This window comes from Pavona decussata, unplaced genomic scaffold (assembly GCF_977016875.1).
Source record: "Pavona decussata unplaced genomic scaffold, jaPavDecu1.1 SCAFFOLD_960, whole genome shotgun sequence".
NCBI lineage: Eukaryota > Metazoa > Cnidaria > Anthozoa > Scleractinia > Agariciidae > Pavona > Pavona decussata.
In genome coordinates this window covers 55,001-75,257 of record NW_028145960.1, presented here as the reverse complement: position 1 = coordinate 75,257, position 20,257 = coordinate 55,001, and the positions used below count along the sequence as shown (strand labels likewise).

The window sequence follows — 20,257 nt, the reverse complement described above, 5'->3', positions numbered from 1 at the left end:
TCCCAAGAAGAAGAAAGAGAAAACTTAGAGCCGTTTTCTTGGTATTGATTGATCAAAGCGTTAAGCTGGGTCTTGTGGCGGTTCTCGGCTTCATCAAGAATGCGTGACCACGGCTCTAAGTTTTCTGTTTCTTCTTCTTGGGAAGACTCCGTTCCTTGACTAGAAACTTCGCTTTCTTGGGAGAAATCGCTTTCTTCATTGTCTTCATCATTTCCAGCACCTTGTTGCAGGTATAAGGTATAGTTTGTGCTCGTCATCTTTGGTTTGAACCGCACGCCTTCTGACAGGAAACTAAACTTCAGAAAGTAACGCGTCTCTTTTATAGAAAATTGATGAAGGCGGGGTTACTAAGCGTTCTCCTTCATAAATAAAAGAAGACTAGAAATGGCCCGTTTGTCTCCTTTTGTCCCTTTTGGCGCGGTTTTGGCCTTTCAGACCTGGTTATGGCCTTTCAGGCCTGTGTTTGGCCTGGTTATGGCCTTTCTGGTCTGTGTTTGGCCCTTCTGACACTCTATATAACCTGACTATTTGCGAAAAAGATGTCATTTGTGTTCAGTCAACAAACTGTCAACATGGTTTACAAGAGAGTTTGCAGAAACTGTCCGATTCCATCTTGCGGGGCGAAGTACCTTGTCAGATTAGCTAACCATCTCGCGGATGTTCATCAGTTAGAGCACACACAGCGAAGACAGTATTTACAAGAAGCGAAACTGCAACCTAAAGTTAAAGTCGTAGTTTACGAAAGTGAAGCGGATGATTCCGGAAAAAATCACTATCACAATCCAGTAAAGACACAAGAAACGGTGTACTGTCGGAAACCGGATATTAGCGACAATGAAATGTAGTGAATGTGTAATGTAAACTTGATTGACATGTGAATGATTTTGACCGGTATCAAATAATAAGCTAGAAGGATTTGTTCGACTGAGTATAGAAGGATTTGTACGACTGACTATTGAAGGAGATCGTAACTGCGAGTGTTTATTAAAGAACGTTATACAGTCCTCTTGAGTGGAGTGGAATATTTTCTACACAGTGGTCCTGAACGAGCCGGATATGGCCAGATTTTGGACGAGAGAACGCTAGAAAGTCGAAGAAAGGCAACGCAATGGAGAATACTGATGGGACGGTGCCGCCGACAGCTAGTACAGCTGCTGGTACAGAGAATAGTAACAAAGCCATCGAGGTTAGTCTTGCAAAGAAAATAAAAATTAGAGGATCCTTGAGAGGAGCGGCTACGAAACTCCGTAACCGTATTGGCGAACGATTAGCAGATGGAACTGTCTCTGTGGACGCGTTTTATTTGAAAGATAACATTCAAACAATTCAACAAAAGATTGAATCACTAAAGAAACTGGACGAAGAAATTATTGATCTGATGGCGAGTTGCGACGATGACGAAGTAGAAGGGCGCATGGAAATGGAGATTGAAGGGAGTGATTCTGTGCGAACTGATTTGAACAGAATCGTGGACAGAATGGAAGACGCATTGAAACAATTGTCGCCACCGCCCCCAATTCAACAACAGATGCCAACTGAAGGTCAGAATGTTTTCCCTGGGTTTTACGCGTCGACATCACAATTTCCCGCTAGTTCGCCGGCGCCTAAGAAAACAGCCAAATTGCCTAAACTGGAAGTAAAGAAGTTTAGCGGGAGAATACAAGAATGGCAGGAGTTTTGGGATTCCTTCGAAAGCGCCATCGACAAAAATGAAAGCCTCGCAGCGGTAGATAAGTTTGCATACCTGCGGAGTTTAGTTGTCGAACCGGCGAGATCGACAATCGCTGGGTTCTCCCTCACTTCAGCGAACTACACCGCGGCCGTGGAGGTTTTAAAGAAACGATATGGGAAAGAAACTGCCATTCAGAGAGCGCACGTAAATGATCTGCTCAATTTGCCACACGTTTTTAACGACAAGGACACCCCGCGGTTGAGAAAGTTATATGATAGTTGTGAAACACATTTCCGAGGACTAAAGGCTCTCAGCGTAAATGAAAATACCTACTCAGCAGTGGTTGTACCGGCCGTACTGCACAAATTACCCGAGGCCTTTCGACTGACTATCACGCGGGGCACGGATTTCCTAAGCTGGTCCATGGAGGAAATGCTGACCGCATTTTTGAACGAACTGGAACTAAGAGAAGACCATGACCACGTGGTGACCGCGAGTGCTGGATCGCCGGACCAGAAACAGAGTGCATTCAGGAGCAGGGACAGCAGAATGAGAGGAACCTCGACGAACACTACCTTGCATACGAGACAGGAGACGGATAATTGTGCCTTTTGCCTGGGTAAACACGCCCATGAACACTGTCCTAAAGTAGTTGATGTAAACAAACGTAAGGACATTCTATACAAATTCGCTAGGTGTTTTAAGTGTTTGAGGAAAGGACATCGTGTGAGAGACTGTAAATCTATGGAGTTGTGTAATAATTGTGGCCGAAATCACCACATTTCTGTATGCGAAGTTGCGCCAGTTGCGCGTCCAATTAACGCTAGTCCTAGTAGCTTGCACGTGGGTACGGGTGGGCGTGTAGCCTTACAAACAGCATGCGCTGCTGTTAGCGGGGAGGGAGAACCGCGGAAGGTTAGGGTTTTGTTCGATGCAGGTAGTCATCGCTCCTTCGTGACCGCCAGAGTGGCTCAGCACGCGCAGCTCAGAGTGATTCGCCAAGATTGGCTCGGGATTAGCACGTTTGGACAAACCGCCCGAGATACGCAGCTAAGAGATGTTGTACACATGAAGGTGAGTGCATTAGGGGGTCAGAAAGTTATTGAGATAGAAGCCTATGTAGTGCCTGAAATTTCAACAATTCAAAACAGCCACGTAGAGATTGCAAAATATGAATACCCCCACCTTAAAGGCCTGTGGTTTTCAGACGTGAGTAAGGGAACGGAAGAAATGTTTATCGATGTATTGATTGGCGCGGATTACTTGTGGAGCTTCCAGAAAGGGTGCACAATCAGGGGCAAACCAGATGAGCCTGTTGCCGTGGAAACGGAATTGGGGTGGGTACTATCAGGTCCCATGAAGAGCTCGGGGAATGAGAGTGAAGCCCGTTCGGTGCAAGTTAATCTGATCGGAAGTGCTCGCGAAGAACGCCTAAATTTAGAGAGTGACGTCCATAAGCTGTGGGATATGGAAACGCTAGGTATCGTTGAGTCTGAAGACGAAGTACACGAGGCGTTTGTAAACAGTGTGTCATTTACAGGGAACAGGTATTCCGTTAGGTTGCCATGGAAGGAGGGGCACCCAGAACTCCCAAGCAACTACGCTACGAGCTTGCGCCGCCTCAAGACCCAGGTCGCTAGACTGGAAAAGGAACCGGAAGTGTTGATGGAGTATGCGTCGATAATTCAAGATCAACTAGAGGCTGGGATAATAGAGAGGGTGGTAGAGCTGGAGAAGGCGCCTAAAGTTCACTACTTGCCACACCAAGCCGTAATTCGTAAGGACTCAACAACCACGAAGGTGCGGGTTGTGTACGACGCGTCGTCGAGGGAAGGTAAGGTAGGCACGTCCTTGAATGATTGCTTGCATGTTGGGCCCTCGCTGAATCCTTTGCTGTTCAATATACTGTTGCGATTCAGGGAGAATAGAGTGGTACTTGTCGGGGACATAGAAAAGGCGTTTTTAAATGTTGAAGTCGATGTGCAAGACCGAGATTGTTTGCGTTTTCTGTGGATGGAAAAACCTCCCGATTTGTCTGGTATTGTCATATACCGGTTTTGTCGTGTTGTATTTGGAGTTAACGCATCGCCATTTCTGCTTAACGCCACAATTAGACATCACCTTAAGAAGTATGAAGAATGTGACCCAGAATTTGTGCAAAAATTGAGAGATTCGTTTTATGTAGATGATTTTGTGGGGGGTGGAGCGAAGTCGGCAGAAGTTGTAGAACTGTACCGCAAGACCAATGACCGAATGGTAGACGGAGGCTTCAATCTTAGGAAGTGGCTAACCAACGATTCCCAGGTCAGAGCCAGGATAGAAACCGATGCGAAAGTGGACAGTGGATCAGTAAGTGAAGAAGACATCACCTATGCCAAATCATCGGTGGGGATGCGGCTAGGCTGTAGGGGTCAGAAGGTGTTAGGATTGGCGTGGGACTATGAAGCAGACGTAATCAGTTTTGACTTGACGGAAATTGCTGAACGCGCAAAAGGCCTTCCTGCCACGAAACGAAACACCTTAAGGCTGCTAGCAGGGATCTTTGACCCACTGGGAATTATGGGCCCGGTTACAGTGAAAGTTAAGATTATGTTTCAAGATGTATGTCGTCAAAAGAGCGGTTGGGACGATCCACTTCAAGGTGAAGTCAAGCGAGGTGTTGAAAGTTGGATCAAGAGTCTCCTAGATTGTCAAACGATCACGATCCACCGATGTGTTTGGGATCATTTGCGCGAAGAAGTACTGCATTGTTCTCTTCATGGCTTTGCGGACGCAAGCAAGAAAGCTTACTGTGCTGTTATTTACCTGGTGTACCTAACCAGTACTGGAAGATACACAAGAATGTTGACTTCGAAGACGAGAGTCGCTCCATTGAAGGAGTTGTCGATACCGAGGCTAGAGCTCATGTCGGCGCTGATGCTGGCGAAGCTTATGAGTAATGTGGAGACGGCGCTGTCTCATCAGGCTGGAGTGAAGCGGTCGAGATTGTGGCTGGACAGCATGACTGCGCTGCATTGGATTATGAACCGTGGGGAATGGAAACAGTTCGTCCGACATCGCGTCAATGAGATTCTAAAGCTGAGTGAAAAAGGGGATTGGAGTCATTGTCCGGGTGAAGAAAACCCAGCTGACATTGGATCGAGGGGAGTGTCCGCGCTGGAGCTTAAGCAAAGTGAGTTGTGGTGGCATGGTCCAATGTGGTTAAAGGAGAAAGAAGACAGTTGGCCGACAGTGAAAGCGATTGAACCCACGACCGAGAGCAGTGAGGAAGAACGTAAAGCCACAGTTTTGGCAGTACAAGTTGACACGCCTCTCGGTTTAGACAGAGTTTTACAGATTGACAGGTACAGTTGTATAAGAAAGCTTTTGAGAGTGACAGCGTGGATTAAACGCTTTTGTTTCAACGTTCAGAAGAAGACGAAAGAAGAAAGGAAGCGAGAAGCCCTCACATTACAAGAGTTAACAGAGGTGGAAAATGACTGGATTAAAGTGGCACAGAAAGAGTTGAGACGAGACGACAACTACAAGCAACTGGTCGGTACATTTGGACTGTCGGAGGATTGCAATGGTGTACTTCGATGCAAGGGGCGTTTGGAGTACTCAGATTTGCCTCAAGACGCGAAAGAGCCGATAATTTTGCCTAAAGACCATCGCTTAACGTACCTGCAGATTCAACAGTGCCACAAGAGAGTCTTGCATAGTGGAGTGAGAGGCACGCTGGCGGAATTGCGCTCGAGATTCTGGGTACCAAAAGGTAGGCAATTAGTGAAGAAGGTGCTCAGTCAGTGTGTTGTATGCAAGAAGTTGGAAGGAACGTCGTTTGCGCAGCCACCGGTTTCTAGCTTACCGGAATTTAGGGTGAGACCGTCCCCTCCGTTTTCTAAGGTTGGCGTGGATTTCGCAGGGCCATTGTACGTGAAGGCTAGAGGTAAACAGATGAGAAAGGTATACATCGCCCTGTTTTCGTGTTGTGTGACAAGAGCTTTGTACTTGGACCTAGTGGAGGATCTTTCAGCAACAACCTTTCTACGTTGTTTCAGGAAATTTACCGCCAGAATGGGAACACCCACTTTGATTGTGTCAGACAACGCCAAGACGTTCAAAAGGACAGAGAAAGAACTGCAAACTCTCTACCGTCACCCCGAGATAATAGCAGAACTGGAGAACAGACGAATTGAGTGGCGTTTTAACCTGGAGAGGGCCCCATGGTGGGGTGGATTTTTTGAGCGAATGGTTGGGAGCGTTAAAAGGTGTCTTCAGAAGGTAATCGGTAATGCCAGGTTAACTTTCGATGAGTTGCTGACGGTACTTGTGGAAGTGGAAGGCACTCTGAATTCTAGACCGCTAACGTACGAGTATAACGACCCCGAAGGGGAAGTTTTAACTCCAGCACACTTGATCTACGGAAGAAGACTTCAATCATTGCCGGAAGTCACTGAAGAGGAAGACGAGAGTGAGAGCACTTGTGCAAGGCGATACAAGTATCTGAACCAGAAGTTGCAACATTTTTGGAAGAGATGGCAGAGAGAGTATTTGACGGATCTACGAGAGTGTCACAAGATGCAAGGTTCTTCCAACCGAAAGTCGCCTAAGGTAGGAGATTTAGTTACAGTTTATAATGAAGGCACAAAGAGAGGTAGTTGGAAGCTAGCAGTTGTAGAAAGCCTCATTGCAGGAAAGGACGAAGAGGTAAGAGGAGCGAGTGTGAGAGTGATCACAAAGGGGAAACAGGTCCGCATGAGCAGGCCTGTACAAAGGCTATTCCCCTTAGAAGTCCGCGCAGCATCACTGGAAGACACACCGAGAGTGAATGAGGGAGGTACTGCAGTAACAAGGCGGGACAGACCTCGCCGAGCTGCCGCGCTAGATGCTGCCTGGAAGACGAAGGACATGCTACTGAATTCTGAGCATGACTAAACGAAGCGGTTCATCCTTGACTCAAAAGTGAGTCAAGGGTGGGGGGAGTGTCGGAAACCGGATATTAGCGACAATGAAATGTAGTGAATGTGTAATGTAAACTTGATTGACATGTGAATGATTTTGACCGGTATCAAATAATAAGCTAGAAGGATTTGTTCGACTGAGTATAGAAGGATTTGTACGACTGACTATTGAAGGAGATCGTAACTGCGAGTGTTTATTAAAGAACGTTATACAGTCCTCTTGAGTGGAGTGGAATATTTTCTACATGTACGAACTGTCAAGACAGCGGAGAAATGAGGCCTCTTTTAAAGCAAAAACTAAAAGACCGACTTCAAAGAACAAGGCAAACCGCAAGAAACAAAGAAAGTCGAACTCTTGGCTTAGAGGCCGTAGGAAAATTGTGTAGACACGGAAGGAATATTTATTATTCCTCGAAATGAAGCGAAAAACAAAAACGGATTTGTAATAGTCAGTCAAATGATTCATTTTCATTCCTTTTCCTTTCAAATCGCTGAGTATTTGACTCTTTTTGTCATTGTTTTTTAATAAAGTTTTTTAAACGGTATCTCTTGTCTGGTTCTATTGCTAGCAATTATAAGTCGCGTGTTTTAATTGATCCTTGTTAAGTTATATAAAATTGATTATATACTAATGCGTCAAGATACTCCCTTGGGTTTTTCCAGCAGAACTGAACTAATTTGTATGCAACTTAAGACTCGTGGATCCGCATAATTAACTGACTAACGGTGCGTGACTTTAATAGTTTTTTTATTTCCTCGAGAAAGGTAGGAGAAAACGGTCTTGTAATAGTCAAACAAACTTGAAATATAGAGTTTTCAGCGCCACTTTGTGTGTATATATGTGTGTGTGTGTGTTTTGTTTTTTGACGGTAATGATCGATAATCGTCACGAATAACCTGAAATCTCGGAGATAAATTTTCCCAGCAAACGGGGCTTCAAACAACACCTCCCAGTCGCGGACAGTTAAACAAGCGCTCAAGGCAGCTTGAAGATCAACAACGTTCGTGAAAAAAGTCATCTTCAACGGTACTAACGTTTAAAAGATCGAAAAAAAGTTTTCCCAGCAAAGCGATTGCAAGAGTGACGCTACCAAGAGAAAGCGCGCTTTTATTCAAACTGACCATACAAATCTTAAGATCCAATCAGGGTGGGTATAGAGCGGGCAAGTCTGGGTATGTCTATTGTTTCCTTTGTGCAAGAGTGACGCTCATTAGTAAACCTCGACACTTATTAGTATGCAGGAAGACATTTTTTCCCTAGGTTATAACAATAGATGACGTCATGGACTCGACGCTTAGGAATATTGATTAAGGGGATCCAAGGGGATCCAAGGGGATCCACTAACGGGGCTTAATTCCACTCATAACCTACTACTTAAGCAAGCCACTACTTTGAATAGTTTCTATTCTGCTATTGTATTTTAGAATTTCTCTAGCTTAGTTTTAACACCTATTATAGGATTTTTCAATTGTGTTTGAAAATTTTAATGCCTTAGCTTTTTAGCACTAGGTTTAATGCGCACGGCTCTTTAGAGGACCACTTTTTAGTGATAAGGATTCCGTGGATAAATAAAGTTGTTGTTATTATTATTGTGTATTTTCCGTTGTTACGGTATGTATGTGGGAGTAACAGAAATAAAGAAGTTCAATTGTGCATGGAGACTTTTAATTCTTAGCACAGTAGACCTTCACCTTTCAAAAGCTCTACTTTCAGTGGACCCTGATAACCTGCAGCTGCATTGTTATTTAGGGTTGGGAGCATTGTTCTGTTGTTTGTCGAAAACGGGGCAAGTGCCCCCCTCCCCCCCCCCCCCCCCCCACCGCCCCCAATCAGCTTTATTTGTGTTTAATAACAGCTTTATCTTACCACTGGTCACATAGAGCAACAACGCACTCATCCGCTGAACGAGGAATCACTTTTCTTTCTGGCTCCATGTAGATTCGTCCCTCGCCCTGCAAATCATGAGAGGAGGGTCGTTCTTAGATTTCAGCGCAAAGCACCACTGGGGGAGTGGAGGGAGTCCCGCCTCTCCATGTTCTAGCAATGAATGTTTGAAAGAGAAACAAATCATTAAAAAAAAAGAAGAGAAGAAAAAGAAGCAATCGGTGCAAACTTACGCTTTCTATCATTTTCTTCAGCACGAGTTTTTTCACTTCCTGTACTTCCTGCCCCGCAAATTCCCCGACGATAATGGTTCTCTCGTAGAATCCTTTCTTATAGGTGAGCTCCTTTGCCTCCACCAGAAGATCCTTGTCGTTTTGGCTTTTTATCTTGAGGTCATCGCACGCCTTTACCGCACATAGGTCCCCATAACCAGGAATCCGGATGATAGGAATAGGTTCATAAGGAAGCACCATCTCATCTGTAATGCCGTACTTCTGTCTGAAAGCCTTGGGATAAAAGCATGAAGTGTTGATGATTTCTCATTTATGGTTAATCAGAGAGCTTCTCGTTAAGAAAATACATAGTAAGTTTGTTGTAAGTTTTTATCCTTGCCTGGGGCTTTTTTTACGAGTTCTCCAGTTTTCCTCGCTCCACAAAAAACATAGTCTCCCTCGCAGCCGTTTTTAGTGTCGTTACGCAACGCTCCTCCCCACTAACTCCTGGGGAGGAGCGTTGCGTGAACGGCTGCGAGGGAGACTACAAAAAACAAAACACTTCCAAATTCCAATTCGACCCGGAACGCACAGATACCACAGTTTCTCGATAGAGAGCTCTTTGGTGGTCTGTGGGTAAACAAATGACTCTTTTTAATACGTGTTATGCGCGTCAACCCTTTGCGCATACGCATACTTAAGAAGCAATGTCTCACTGACCGGTTTGTTTTTCACATCTCTGAGCGCAGCGTAATCATCCGGAACATCCGAAGGAACTGATGTCACAATACCAGTACCTAAAATAGACCAAGGATAAGCCAAGCAATTACCACCCTAGTTCATACACTCACTTTAAACTTAAAATCGGCATGGATAATTAGCGCTGCCTTTGACCCAAGAAGCTTTACGAATTTATTAATTGTTTTGTAATATTATACTGATTTAGTACAATACTTCCTCTTTGTCAGGGTTTTTAATTTCTTTCAAGTTAATGGCGGGCCCTTTTTTCAGTCAATCAAATAACAAATATACATGAATAACTACTTAATTATTTAATAAGTTGGGTTTTTTTTTTGCCACACAAAGAAATTACAAAACAATACACGTCGTCTAAAATTAAACGTAATTCAAAAGTGTGGCACCTGGGGCCCCAGCAGAGGGGCAACAGACAGCAGGGAACGATTTGCTTAGTGCCTTGAACATTTGCAGTTGACTAGAAATAGTATCATGATGCTCATAAGCTTCATTACCTTTGTCTTCTTTGATAGTCAGCATAGGAAGAGTGTAGACTACAGCATGTGAAGTGAGTGGAGCATTTAAACGAATTCCCATAATGTCCTGCAAAGAAACAATCAGTTGTTTTAGCCAAAAATCAAGAAAGAAATGTAAAGTGGTTTGAGCCTGTACTGACCTGTCCGGTTAGTTCTAACAGGACATTGACCACTCCCTCCTGGGGCGTAAACCCTTGGTACGACATATTCCTTGCTGCTCATCGGCTGCTGATGTAAATCTCATTCTTAATGTTTGTCTCAAAGGCAATGTACTGAAAGAAAAAATCGTTGTAGAAACTCTAAAATAAATACACATGGGAAGAATGTCTGAAGGCAGGGATCAGATTTATGATGCCTTCATGGGTTGAAATGTATCCTAGGTGAGTTTACAAGTCTATGTTACATCCCTGACATATCTTGCTATACATCTTAACTAAAGAGTGGTTCCATGACATTTCATCCGAAGTTTTTTTTTTTTTTTGAGGCCAGTTCATCTTAAAAACACTTGTTTTGGGTTGGGGTTAAATTCAAAAGAGCTGATCAAATCTCCTTTGTGACAGACACATTTTACATACTGGAGTGGAAACATTCCTGTGTCAATAATGTTTCATTTATGGTAAACTTTTAATGCTGTGATCTAGTTCAAGTTCAAGTTTTATTAAGTTTTTCAAACGTTACTTACAAATGAACACCGCCTGTAAATAGCGAGCTAATCTAGGCAGGCGGTGTTAAGGACATACAGTTACTATTTGAAGAAACCCTCTGTTTACATACACTTTCTATATAATTACTTCAACACTGAAAGCAAAAAATTGCACTCATAGACATGCTTCCCTAAGACTTTCTGTTCTTCCTGTCCCTACCCAAAATTAAAGGAGTTTACAAACTACTTGTTCCCTACCCACCTAACCAACAAGCATCATCAGGGATGGTGGTTTTTTGTTGTTGTTCTGTTTATTTGTTTGTTTGTTTTAGGGTGGTGGTGTGAGGTGGGGGGGGGGGGGGGAAGGAAGGTTAATGCCCTTTGCCTCTGTACTTTCTGCTCATCTCAAAGTACCAAAAAAATTGGCCAGACAAGCTCCATAAAGATTGCTGCATCAAAATGTTGCTGTCTCTTATCAGAAAATGCTATGAAATCTGAATTTCTGTAACCCTTAATTTCTATGCCTTTCTAACTAAATTGTTTTGAAGGTCTCTTTCACTCTTACTTCATTATCATGTCTGCTCTATTTGTAGTTTTGATTTTGGGGCTGTCACATGTGGAAGTGATAACAAAGAAATTAAAGCCGCATTGATGCTACAGAATGCTGATATCTGTAAAATAGAAGTCTACATTGGACATTGCTGTTCGATACCTTGATGTCAGGTTGAACCCAGCAGTTTGTCTGCCCATACATTGTCTCAGGTCTCAATGTGGCAGCCATCAGAAACACATTTTTTCCTGACAATGCACTGAACATGTCGTAAAAGAAAGAATAACAGAAATATCAGCCAGTAAAAGTGACCATTCACCACATAATCAGACAGTCAGTTAAGCAACCAGTCATACATTTACCCAGCCAACTAGCCAGTTCAGACTAATCAGCTAACCAATATAACAGTTGACCAATTAACAGATGGAATCACTGATCAATTGACCAAGCAAGCAAGCTCGGAGTGGGTTGGTTGGTTATTCAGTCAATCAGTCAACCATTTAATCGAGTCATCAATTACTGTAACTTCCTGACTTTAAAAAGTAAACAAAGCTTTTTTTTCAAGTCTAATCAACAAAATATATTTTGAAATCTGAAACTGGGCCTTGCTTTTTCACCCTCATGTACTCTTACATGTAATATCTCAGTAACATAACCTTTGGCATACATATCAATATTAATTATATATTAATAATTGTTGTAATAATTAAGGTGGCCCTCTCCTATTTAATGGGACGTTAGTGGGATTTTTGAATCATGCTTTATGGCAGGAAAGATTTCATTGAATTCTTTGAGTTTTAGCACACTACATGTAAATCCTTTTATGGCTTAAAACACCTTTGAAATATCATTATGCATTTTAAAAAAAACCTTATGATGAAGGTGAATTAAAAAAAAACATGGGCATTTTGTGTTATGGGTAACAAAAATCAAAGAAATCAGTTGACTTTTTCATGTCAGTACACTAGTATACCTTAACTTCCCAACAAAAGGCTCACAGATCTTCATCTTGATTCCTGTGTATTCCTGTGGTGCAACACCCTGGTGAAAAAATTAGACCATAAATAATGGTGCAAAGCGCATGTTGCAAAACACCCGAAACTCCCAATTTCTATAACAAAACAACATTTGCTCATTTTTGTTCCAGAATTTGGGCAATACCCCCAACACCAATATTATAACACCCTTTTAAATCAGCACAACAGCATCACAGAAATAAGCATGGGATTCTCCTAAATATATCAATACGTGAACACACATAGAGTTCATGGAAATGGAGAGTGTTCTAAATAAAAATAGTCTAGTTTCGCGCACCTCTCCTGTCTGTCTGTCATGATCCATACGAGGTTGGCCATCCTTGGGGGAGAATATAGTGTATCTATAAAAAAACATTACAAGGTAAATTAATCAGAAGGCAACAACAGAAAAAGACTATTTAGGGTGCGAGATGTCAACAGTATTTGGAACAATAAGCTCTAATTATACCGAAATGAAGATGTTTATATTCAAAGAGATCCCCCTGAAAAGCACTTTTTAGTGACGGAAGCCACCTCTTGAAAGATGTATTTTTATTATTATAATTACAAATATTTATTCTGGATTCTTGTTGACTCCAATCCTCACTGTTGGCACATGCAAACAAAGGAACTTCTTTTGCCTCCCTCAAATCTGTCATGCCAAATTCTTCAAAGGAATCAATACTGGTAATAAAAACTTAAAGTGGTAAGAAAAGTTCTATTCTGGGATAATCCTAGGCTTGATTTCCGCTGTCTCCCGGGTCCGGTTTTTCATCTTCGGGGGGATGAGTGCGGGCTCATTTTCCTGAACAGCGGCTCGTAATCGAGCCTAGGATAATCCTTAGTTCACAGAGAGTTATTTGCATTCAGCATTCATGAGTCTGTCAAAGCAATTTCAACTTTGCAAGCATCATAGACTGATTATTGTATCTTCTTTACTAGATTCAATCCCATCACAAAAAATAAAACAAGTAAATAAGACAAAACCAAATATCAAAGTCCATGATGATCGTGAAACGATTGGAGAGAAAAATATAAAGATCTTTATTTCAGAGTTATTTTTATCTTCTAAAGTGAACCCATGTAATCAGGGAAATCTTTTCAAGCCTGATCAGTGACACACTGACTTACTGTTCTATCGATATACAAGTAAAACGTTTGAAAATGTCGCGCCCAAAGTATGGAACCGACTCCCTTTAGAAATCAGACAATGCCAATCATTGAATACTTTTAAAGTTTTACTAAAGACACATCTTTTTAAATTAGATCTCTCTTAAAAACTGATACTTTAGTTTTATTGTTTTTCCGGAGATTGTAAATTATTATTGTTGTTATTATTTAGATTAGCCATTCATTACTTTAAGATTTTATTGTTGTAATGCGCATTCCATCATATCTTTATTGCATGTTAGACTTCGCAACATAAGAAATAAACATTATTATTATTATTATTATTATTATTATTATTATTATTATTATTTTTATTATTATTATTATTATTATTATTATTATTATTATTATTATTATCATTATTCCTTGAAAAGAAGGGGTCGGAGAAACAACTTTTGCTGCTATTTGCAGTACTCCATACAAGCAAAACAACCATCCTGCATATTAAGTGTTTTGAGGTTACTGTAAACTTTGTAAACAAGATTACATAGCTAAACAAGCAACCAACAAAAATAATAATCTTGCACTTTTGTTGCATCAATAATTATCATGTCTGAAAGTCATTAAAAATTTCCTTTGGATTATTGAAAACATATTGTCCGCTTACAGTTCTTCACAAATTCAAGCTGTTTGCTACTAAAGTTTTGTTAACCAAACCTTCAGACAAACTGTATCCTGACCATTCGTTTTCGCACGGCTTACAAGTGTTCATAACATGCATTTCACCAATGGAATTCCCATCGACTGAGTACTAATCTCCTACTCCAGCTTCGTTACACATTTAAGCTGGCTTCAAATGAGAAGAGATGAATTGATTTTCGTTCAAAAAAACTATTTAGGCTTCAGAGGTGGGAACCGAGCAAAGAGCCTGTGTATTGCGATGTTTGACAATATATTTTGCCATTCGACAATGCATCCAAAGGTAGACCATCCACTTTGGATGTAAGTGAGATTTATCGCTTCCTAAAAGATTTTAATTTACAGGATTATTAAAACAGGTTGAAGTTTTTATTTGAAGAATAGTTTAGCGTGTATCCTTTCTCGAGCGTGCGATGTAGAACCCAAAACGTAAAGTAAACGACAATAGATTTGCAATATTTTGTTCCACTCCAGGTCCACCCCGATTTCTTGTTTGTTAGCTGCTGTAAGTGTCATCATTTATAAAAAAGTTGTCTTCTGAGGAAACAGAGTTCTGTCAAGGCATCATGTTACATTCACTCACATCAGTAGTGTGCCCTAGAGGCCTTTTTGTAGCTTCAGATACAATGAACATACACTTCTGAGGAAGATATTTGTTTACACAAGCACCAAACAGCACATAAAAATTGTCAAAAGCAAAATAAAAGTGCAACATTAATAATTTTATATCCATGAATTATCCAGGCTGAAACATACAGTTAGCTGTCAGTAGTAAATTTTCCCCTTGGCCAAAATATTTGACTGTCAGATTTTTCCATGCAATCTTAATGGATTTTAGAACAACCACAAGATGTATGCACGCTCAGCACATGAATTTGTTGACATAAACCTTGGGCTTTGCAAGTTAAGGAGGATCACTTTTAAGGGACTATGTGTGAAGTTGCCTCCTCCCCCTGAGTTTAATGGTATATCCAACATTAATTTTACCATTTCTCTAATACCAGTACCTTGATTGGCATTCTGGTACAGTGCAGACCAAATGGAAACAGACATCTTTTCCCTTTAAGCCGTTAAACAAGAACAAAGTAAAAACTGAAATGGCCAAAACATTGCCAGTTCCTCCTGCCAGTACTCTACTCAAACATAGAATTAACTAAAGTAAAGACAACAAACATATTGGCGTAAATAAGGGGGAACACCGCTCAGCGATTGCGTGACAGGCGACTTCTATTAAATTGCGTGACCATTTTAAGGCCTCACTTCCCTGGCACTTCCAGCTGCACCTAGGCCAACAACAACAAAACACAACAACGCGCTGCAACAGCAGCACAGCTAGGCCAGCAGCGCCACTCCGAGAAGAGTATTGGCAGGTCCCAAAACTAGAGTAACTGAATAGACCTATCGTGCCTCACCTATCTCACCAGCGCTGCTGGGTCGGACTGGAATATTGGCAGGTCAATACAATTAAAACACGGCAGAAAATACTAGAGAACTTAGCTTGGGGAAGTCGCTACGCAGACTTAACCGAAACGCAACCAACGATTGGTGACCCCAGTATATTGATAACATGGCCTCCAAAGGGAGGGAGGGAGGGAAAAAATTTACACAGCTTAACAGCAAGCAAACAATTGCATTTATAAGAAATGTGAGTTAAAACCTTTTACACAGCGTTTTATACCTACACAGTGTTCCATGCCTGAGCCAATTGCCAGGCTTGTACCATTTACATGCTAGACCTTACATCATAATAACAGAGACATGAATGGGGTATACAGAAGATTTAACTATTTAGAAAGGCCGAAATAACTAGTATCCAGACAGAATTGCAACATACTAAGATAGAATTATAGAAAAATGCCTAGACAATGAATAGAATGGTACCTTACAGTACCAAGTACCGAGTTTTAAGTACAATACCAGCAATGCCCCACAGGGCAAAAGGCGTCACGTTCCATTAACTGTGTTTTACAATTTTGTTGTAAAACTCTCATTTAATATTGAATATTTGCTCACTGTTAAGAACAGGAGGATAGCGGTACTGGGGAGTCATAATAATTTATTTTATATCTAATTAAGTACAATGTATTACCGTCATAAAAATCAATTTTATAAAGGGAACAATGCTACAGTATTTGATTTTCAAAGTTTTGACAATTCTACAATTTGTTACACACAACAACAATGAAATCAGGTATATTTAGTTAACCCTTTCCTGCCCAAGGGAAATGCCGAATTTTTCTAAATCGTTAACTATGAACTGGGACACCACATGTGATATACCATTTAAAAGGTATTTTCTGGAGTGTGCTATAAATCACTGTAGTTACTAAAACAAGGAATGACCTAAAATGATCTAAAATAAATCGGAAATATTCTTAATTGATCTAAATGAAGTGAAACCAAGATAAAATTACAGAATTACAGAACTGTCAGTGCTTACCAAAGTAAAGGCTGATACCAGGAAGCTGCTGTGACCTGCCGGAAAGACAGAAGAAGACTCGAAAAGTGCCGATGGTTGCACGTAAGCCAATTCGATGACAAAGTTGCGTAAACGAACCGCACTAGAGCGAATCTTTTTTTTTTTGGTCGGTCTGAAAGACCCAAAAATATCGGCACTGTTTTCCGGTCGCACATTAAAAGCCACACGACAAGGTTAAATACTTGTGTAAACACTGATAAAACGCTTTTGTAAACAATGCAAAGGCATATCTGTGCATCAATAGGCCTTATCACGGTTTTCGGTATTTTTTCCCGCAAACTATTTTTAGTAGCAGTTCACGGCTGGTTCGCTATGCAGACAAATGTATGGAAAGTTCAAAACACGACTGGACGCTTTCTGGCACAGCTACGTCCCTCCAATTTTTTTTCTTAATCCTTTTCCTAGTGCCAAAAGTTTCCAATTCATTAATTTTTCAGAAGCGATGTTTTATCAAAATTATTTGACATCAGATTTCCATACAAACACTATTTTTTCAAGCCTGTTTGCCTACTCGTCAAAATGGCGTCGAAAACCGTGCTAAGGCCTATTTCTTAAAATAAACACGCAGTTAACAAGTCAAGGGTAGCGCATGAATAAAAGATAACTCTACGCCAGTTCCAAATAAAATAGTTGCATCAATCAAAACCGCATTGCTGGGCGAAACATAGAACTTCGCTTCGTACCAATCAAAACCGCGTTGCTGGGGAAAAACTAGGCACTTCGTACCAATTAAAACCACATTGCTAAGGAAAAACTAGACACTTTGCATCAATCAAATCCGAGGTAGTGATACAGTAATTATCGGGAATTTCCCTGAAGAAGTCTCCGGTAGAGACGAAACGCGTCGGAAATAAACTACAAGAAGTCTTCTGTTGTGCTGCTCATTAGTCTTTGTTATAAAATTAAAAAAATAAAATCATTTTAGATCATTTTAGATCATTTTATGTCATTCATTGTTTTAGTAACTACGTATAAATCACACCAACAGAGATGGAGGAGGTCACATATTACAGTGAGAAAAGTCCAAAACGAACGAAGGAAAATGTTGAAAATTTTCCTATTTGTTGTACATATTGGGTATCCCCCTGAACTATAGCTTAATGTACAGCTCTCAGTGCATTGCTTGTTGTAACGTATCAACTGGACTCTTAATGTACAAAGGAAAAAAATTCCAAAAGTTTGAGGGGTGGGAAATCAAGTCTCATATAAGAGGGGGGCACGATTTTATGCCTTCGATTTGTAGATCTTTCCATTATCTTCTGGTCGTGCAAATTTCACACAAATTGACCAAATACTGAGCTCATAATTGCATCTTGTGCCATATGGCACTCTTGGGCGGGAAAGGGTTAAAAATAAGGATTAAAAAATGTATCCGCACATAACGTACCTTTGAAAGTGTGAATGTATGTCCCAAATGAAGTTCTCCATTCATGTAAGGGTATGGAAATGTAACAAAGAATTTTTCCTTGCTATAATAACAGGTAGATTAATCATAAAATTAATGTTTTGATCACATCAGATTAATACACTAAATGCTGCTAATTATTTTTTTCTTAACACAAGGTGTGTTGGATGCACAGTTCATATGTCACTTCTGATCATTTAATTGAATGTGCTGTCTTCTTTCATGAAATAGGTAAAATGAAATTAACCAAATAAATAACTTGACATCTTAAGCAAAGGCTGGCACCAACATACAGTACTGCTTGAAACTAGTTTCCCATTTCTAGAGATTTTGCTTCAATCAAATCAAAGTTTTGAACTGTAGTTTGACCTCACTCAGTTTGATATCTAATTGCAATGCAAACCCCCATTTGGTCTGTTTCTGTTTTGGTTCACTTAAGCTATGGTGTAGGGCAGTACGTAGTTAAGTTTGAAAAGGCCATTGTTCACTTTGCTGTCAAGTTCATTAATTGACAATAAGTGAACTGTCAAGTTCAGGTGTGGTAAATTTCACACGTAAAATTTGGAACATTGGCATTGGAAACTCTTCTCACAATGGCCGGCCATTAACATGACAATAACAGCATTTTGACTTTTAGAAATTATGCTGTAAGTTGATTAGAAGAGACAGACATGAATAAAAATAAAGCTAATCACATAAATTTCCATTAATTTTTTCACGTCAGAATAGACGTGAGGACCCCAGTGATAAAATAGACAATATGACTGTAAAAAGATCTTGTCAAGTTTGTAATACTTACTTAGCTTCTGGTGAACCAGGCTGAAAACAAGGACAAGAAAATAGCCATCAGTTAATGACACATACCTTGCAGCAATATTTCAAGTCAGAAATTGAACAGCACGTAAATTAAATCACTTCAAATTATATTCTTACAAGAACTGAATCTGTTTGAAAGGTCTTGTTCTCAGCCCATCTCCTCTGAATTTGTGAGTCAACCTCTTTCAGATAATCAACCTTGGCAGTGCTCTTTCTGTCGATCTATGGATTAAAATAACTTCACTTAAGACGAAATATATATGGATCACTTCACATCCACAAACGTTCAGTTGCAGAAAACTAAATTACCAAGCTGAACCCTCAGGCAGAATAGAAAGCAACTTTTTGTGCCCCATGGGTTTGAACTTAGGCTTTCCTGAGTGAGAGGATCTACATGACAATTTTCCATTTGACTATTGAAGGACAAGGGTTGACACTAACTCTAACTGAAACTCCCCAACATTCTCTGTCACCTCCGTCATTGCGCTTCTTCATTCCAGACTTCTCATCAGCTCACTGCTATGACATATGCAGACCGTAGACTTAATTGCAGTGTACATATAGCTGACTGTGTATAAATCATTCAAAATGACAGCTGTTTGAGGAACAAAACCAAACAATAATTTGGTGGCAAATGGTATCTAACAGAACTGTGAAATAACGTAAGCTCAAGCTTAAAATTAGTTGGCTAAAAGGTCACATACAGCTCAAACTTGACACTGGCCCTAGTGGTTTTGTTCCTTTTTTTTCCCAAACAAAAGAAAACCTCTGGCAACTATAGCGTCAAAGCTCACTTTCATGAAGACGGCAATTGTCAAACTTATTGTGCAGTTCCAGAAAATATTCCCCTCCCCCCCCCCCCACGGAAGGTCAATGGAAATTCCGAGGGGGAGGGGGGCTAATAGACGGAAATTTCCGTGGGGTTTGGGGGTGTTCCTATGAAGAATTTCTCCAGAGGTTAAAGGAAATTCACGAAAAATAGTAAGCGAGGCACAAAGTTGGCTGGCAAGAATATTCAGTCGCCACTGGGGAAAAATAATATTATAATCCAGCACGGTATAAATAGCAAACGTTTTTCTGCAGAGGTCATTACGAAAATGGAATTTGTAAAGGCCGTCGTTTCTAGGTGAAAAAGAAAATTTGTAATGTGATAGAGATAACCCGCTCGAGAAAGTTATAAACGTAAACTACGCAACAACAAAGAATTAAGCCGTGTTTTATTGACGTAAAAAATCGACCATTTTTTTCCAATTTGTAGCAAAAGGATAAACAAGTAAAAGTGTTGCAAATAGCTGAACACGAGTAATCGACGTTGCTTCAATAATAAAAAAATTGATCGTAATAGCGTGAGTCATCAATTTTCTTAGTCTAAGTGGATTTTGAACTTCCAAGGGGTTCAGGGAGGAGGGTTTTAAAAACCCGGAAATTCCGGAGGGGTAGGGGGGGGGGTTCATCATAAACCCTCTGGAATGGAAATTCGGAGGGGGTGGGGAGTTAAAATTTAAAAAAAATTCCGTGGGGGGGGGGGGGGGGGTTATGGATATTTTCTGGAACTG

The 20,257-nt window shown here is 40.7% G+C and overlaps 2 protein-coding genes across 5 annotated transcripts in view; one reads left to right on the top strand and one right to left on the bottom strand.

The window, feature by feature from the left end:
- Window positions 1–813: 813 nt before the first annotated feature.
- On the top strand, window positions 814–6,844 carry LOC146448381 (uncharacterized). Its single transcript, XM_085102637.1, has one exon. The coding sequence runs from the start codon at window positions 1,109–1,111 to the stop codon at window positions 6,587–6,589; it is 5,481 nt and encodes a 1,826-aa protein (XP_084958763.1). The 5' UTR covers window positions 814–1,108; the 3' UTR covers window positions 6,590–6,844.
- Window positions 6,845–8,435: 1,591 nt separating this feature from the next.
- The window catches only part of LOC146448380 (leucine--tRNA ligase, cytoplasmic-like), a 14,640-nt gene continuing 2,818 nt past the window's right edge, over window positions 8,436–20,257 (bottom strand). The window contains exons 2-10 of one of the 4 annotated variants that reach the window (XM_085102631.1): window positions 18,819–18,923; window positions 18,685–18,704; window positions 17,868–17,949; window positions 15,009–15,061; window positions 12,491–12,554; window positions 12,150–12,217; window positions 11,339–11,435; window positions 10,124–10,255; window positions 9,963–10,050 (exon numbers count right to left, since the gene is read on the bottom strand). In XM_085102631.1, the coding sequence (XP_084958757.1) occupies window positions 10,202–10,255; window positions 11,339–11,435; window positions 12,150–12,217; window positions 12,491–12,554; window positions 15,009–15,061; window positions 17,868–17,949; window positions 18,685–18,704; window positions 18,819–18,923 (543 nt within the window). In that variant the 3' untranslated portion in view covers window positions 9,963–10,050; window positions 10,124–10,201. The other 3 variants (XM_085102634.1, XM_085102632.1, XM_085102633.1) reach the window with 3 other exon arrangements.

Bases quoted from the DNA above. Each gene is read 5' to 3' on its own strand.
- LOC146448381 (XM_085102637.1), top strand. From the start codon at position 1,109: ATGGAGAATACTGATGGGACGGTGCCGCCGACAGCTAGTACAGCTGCT.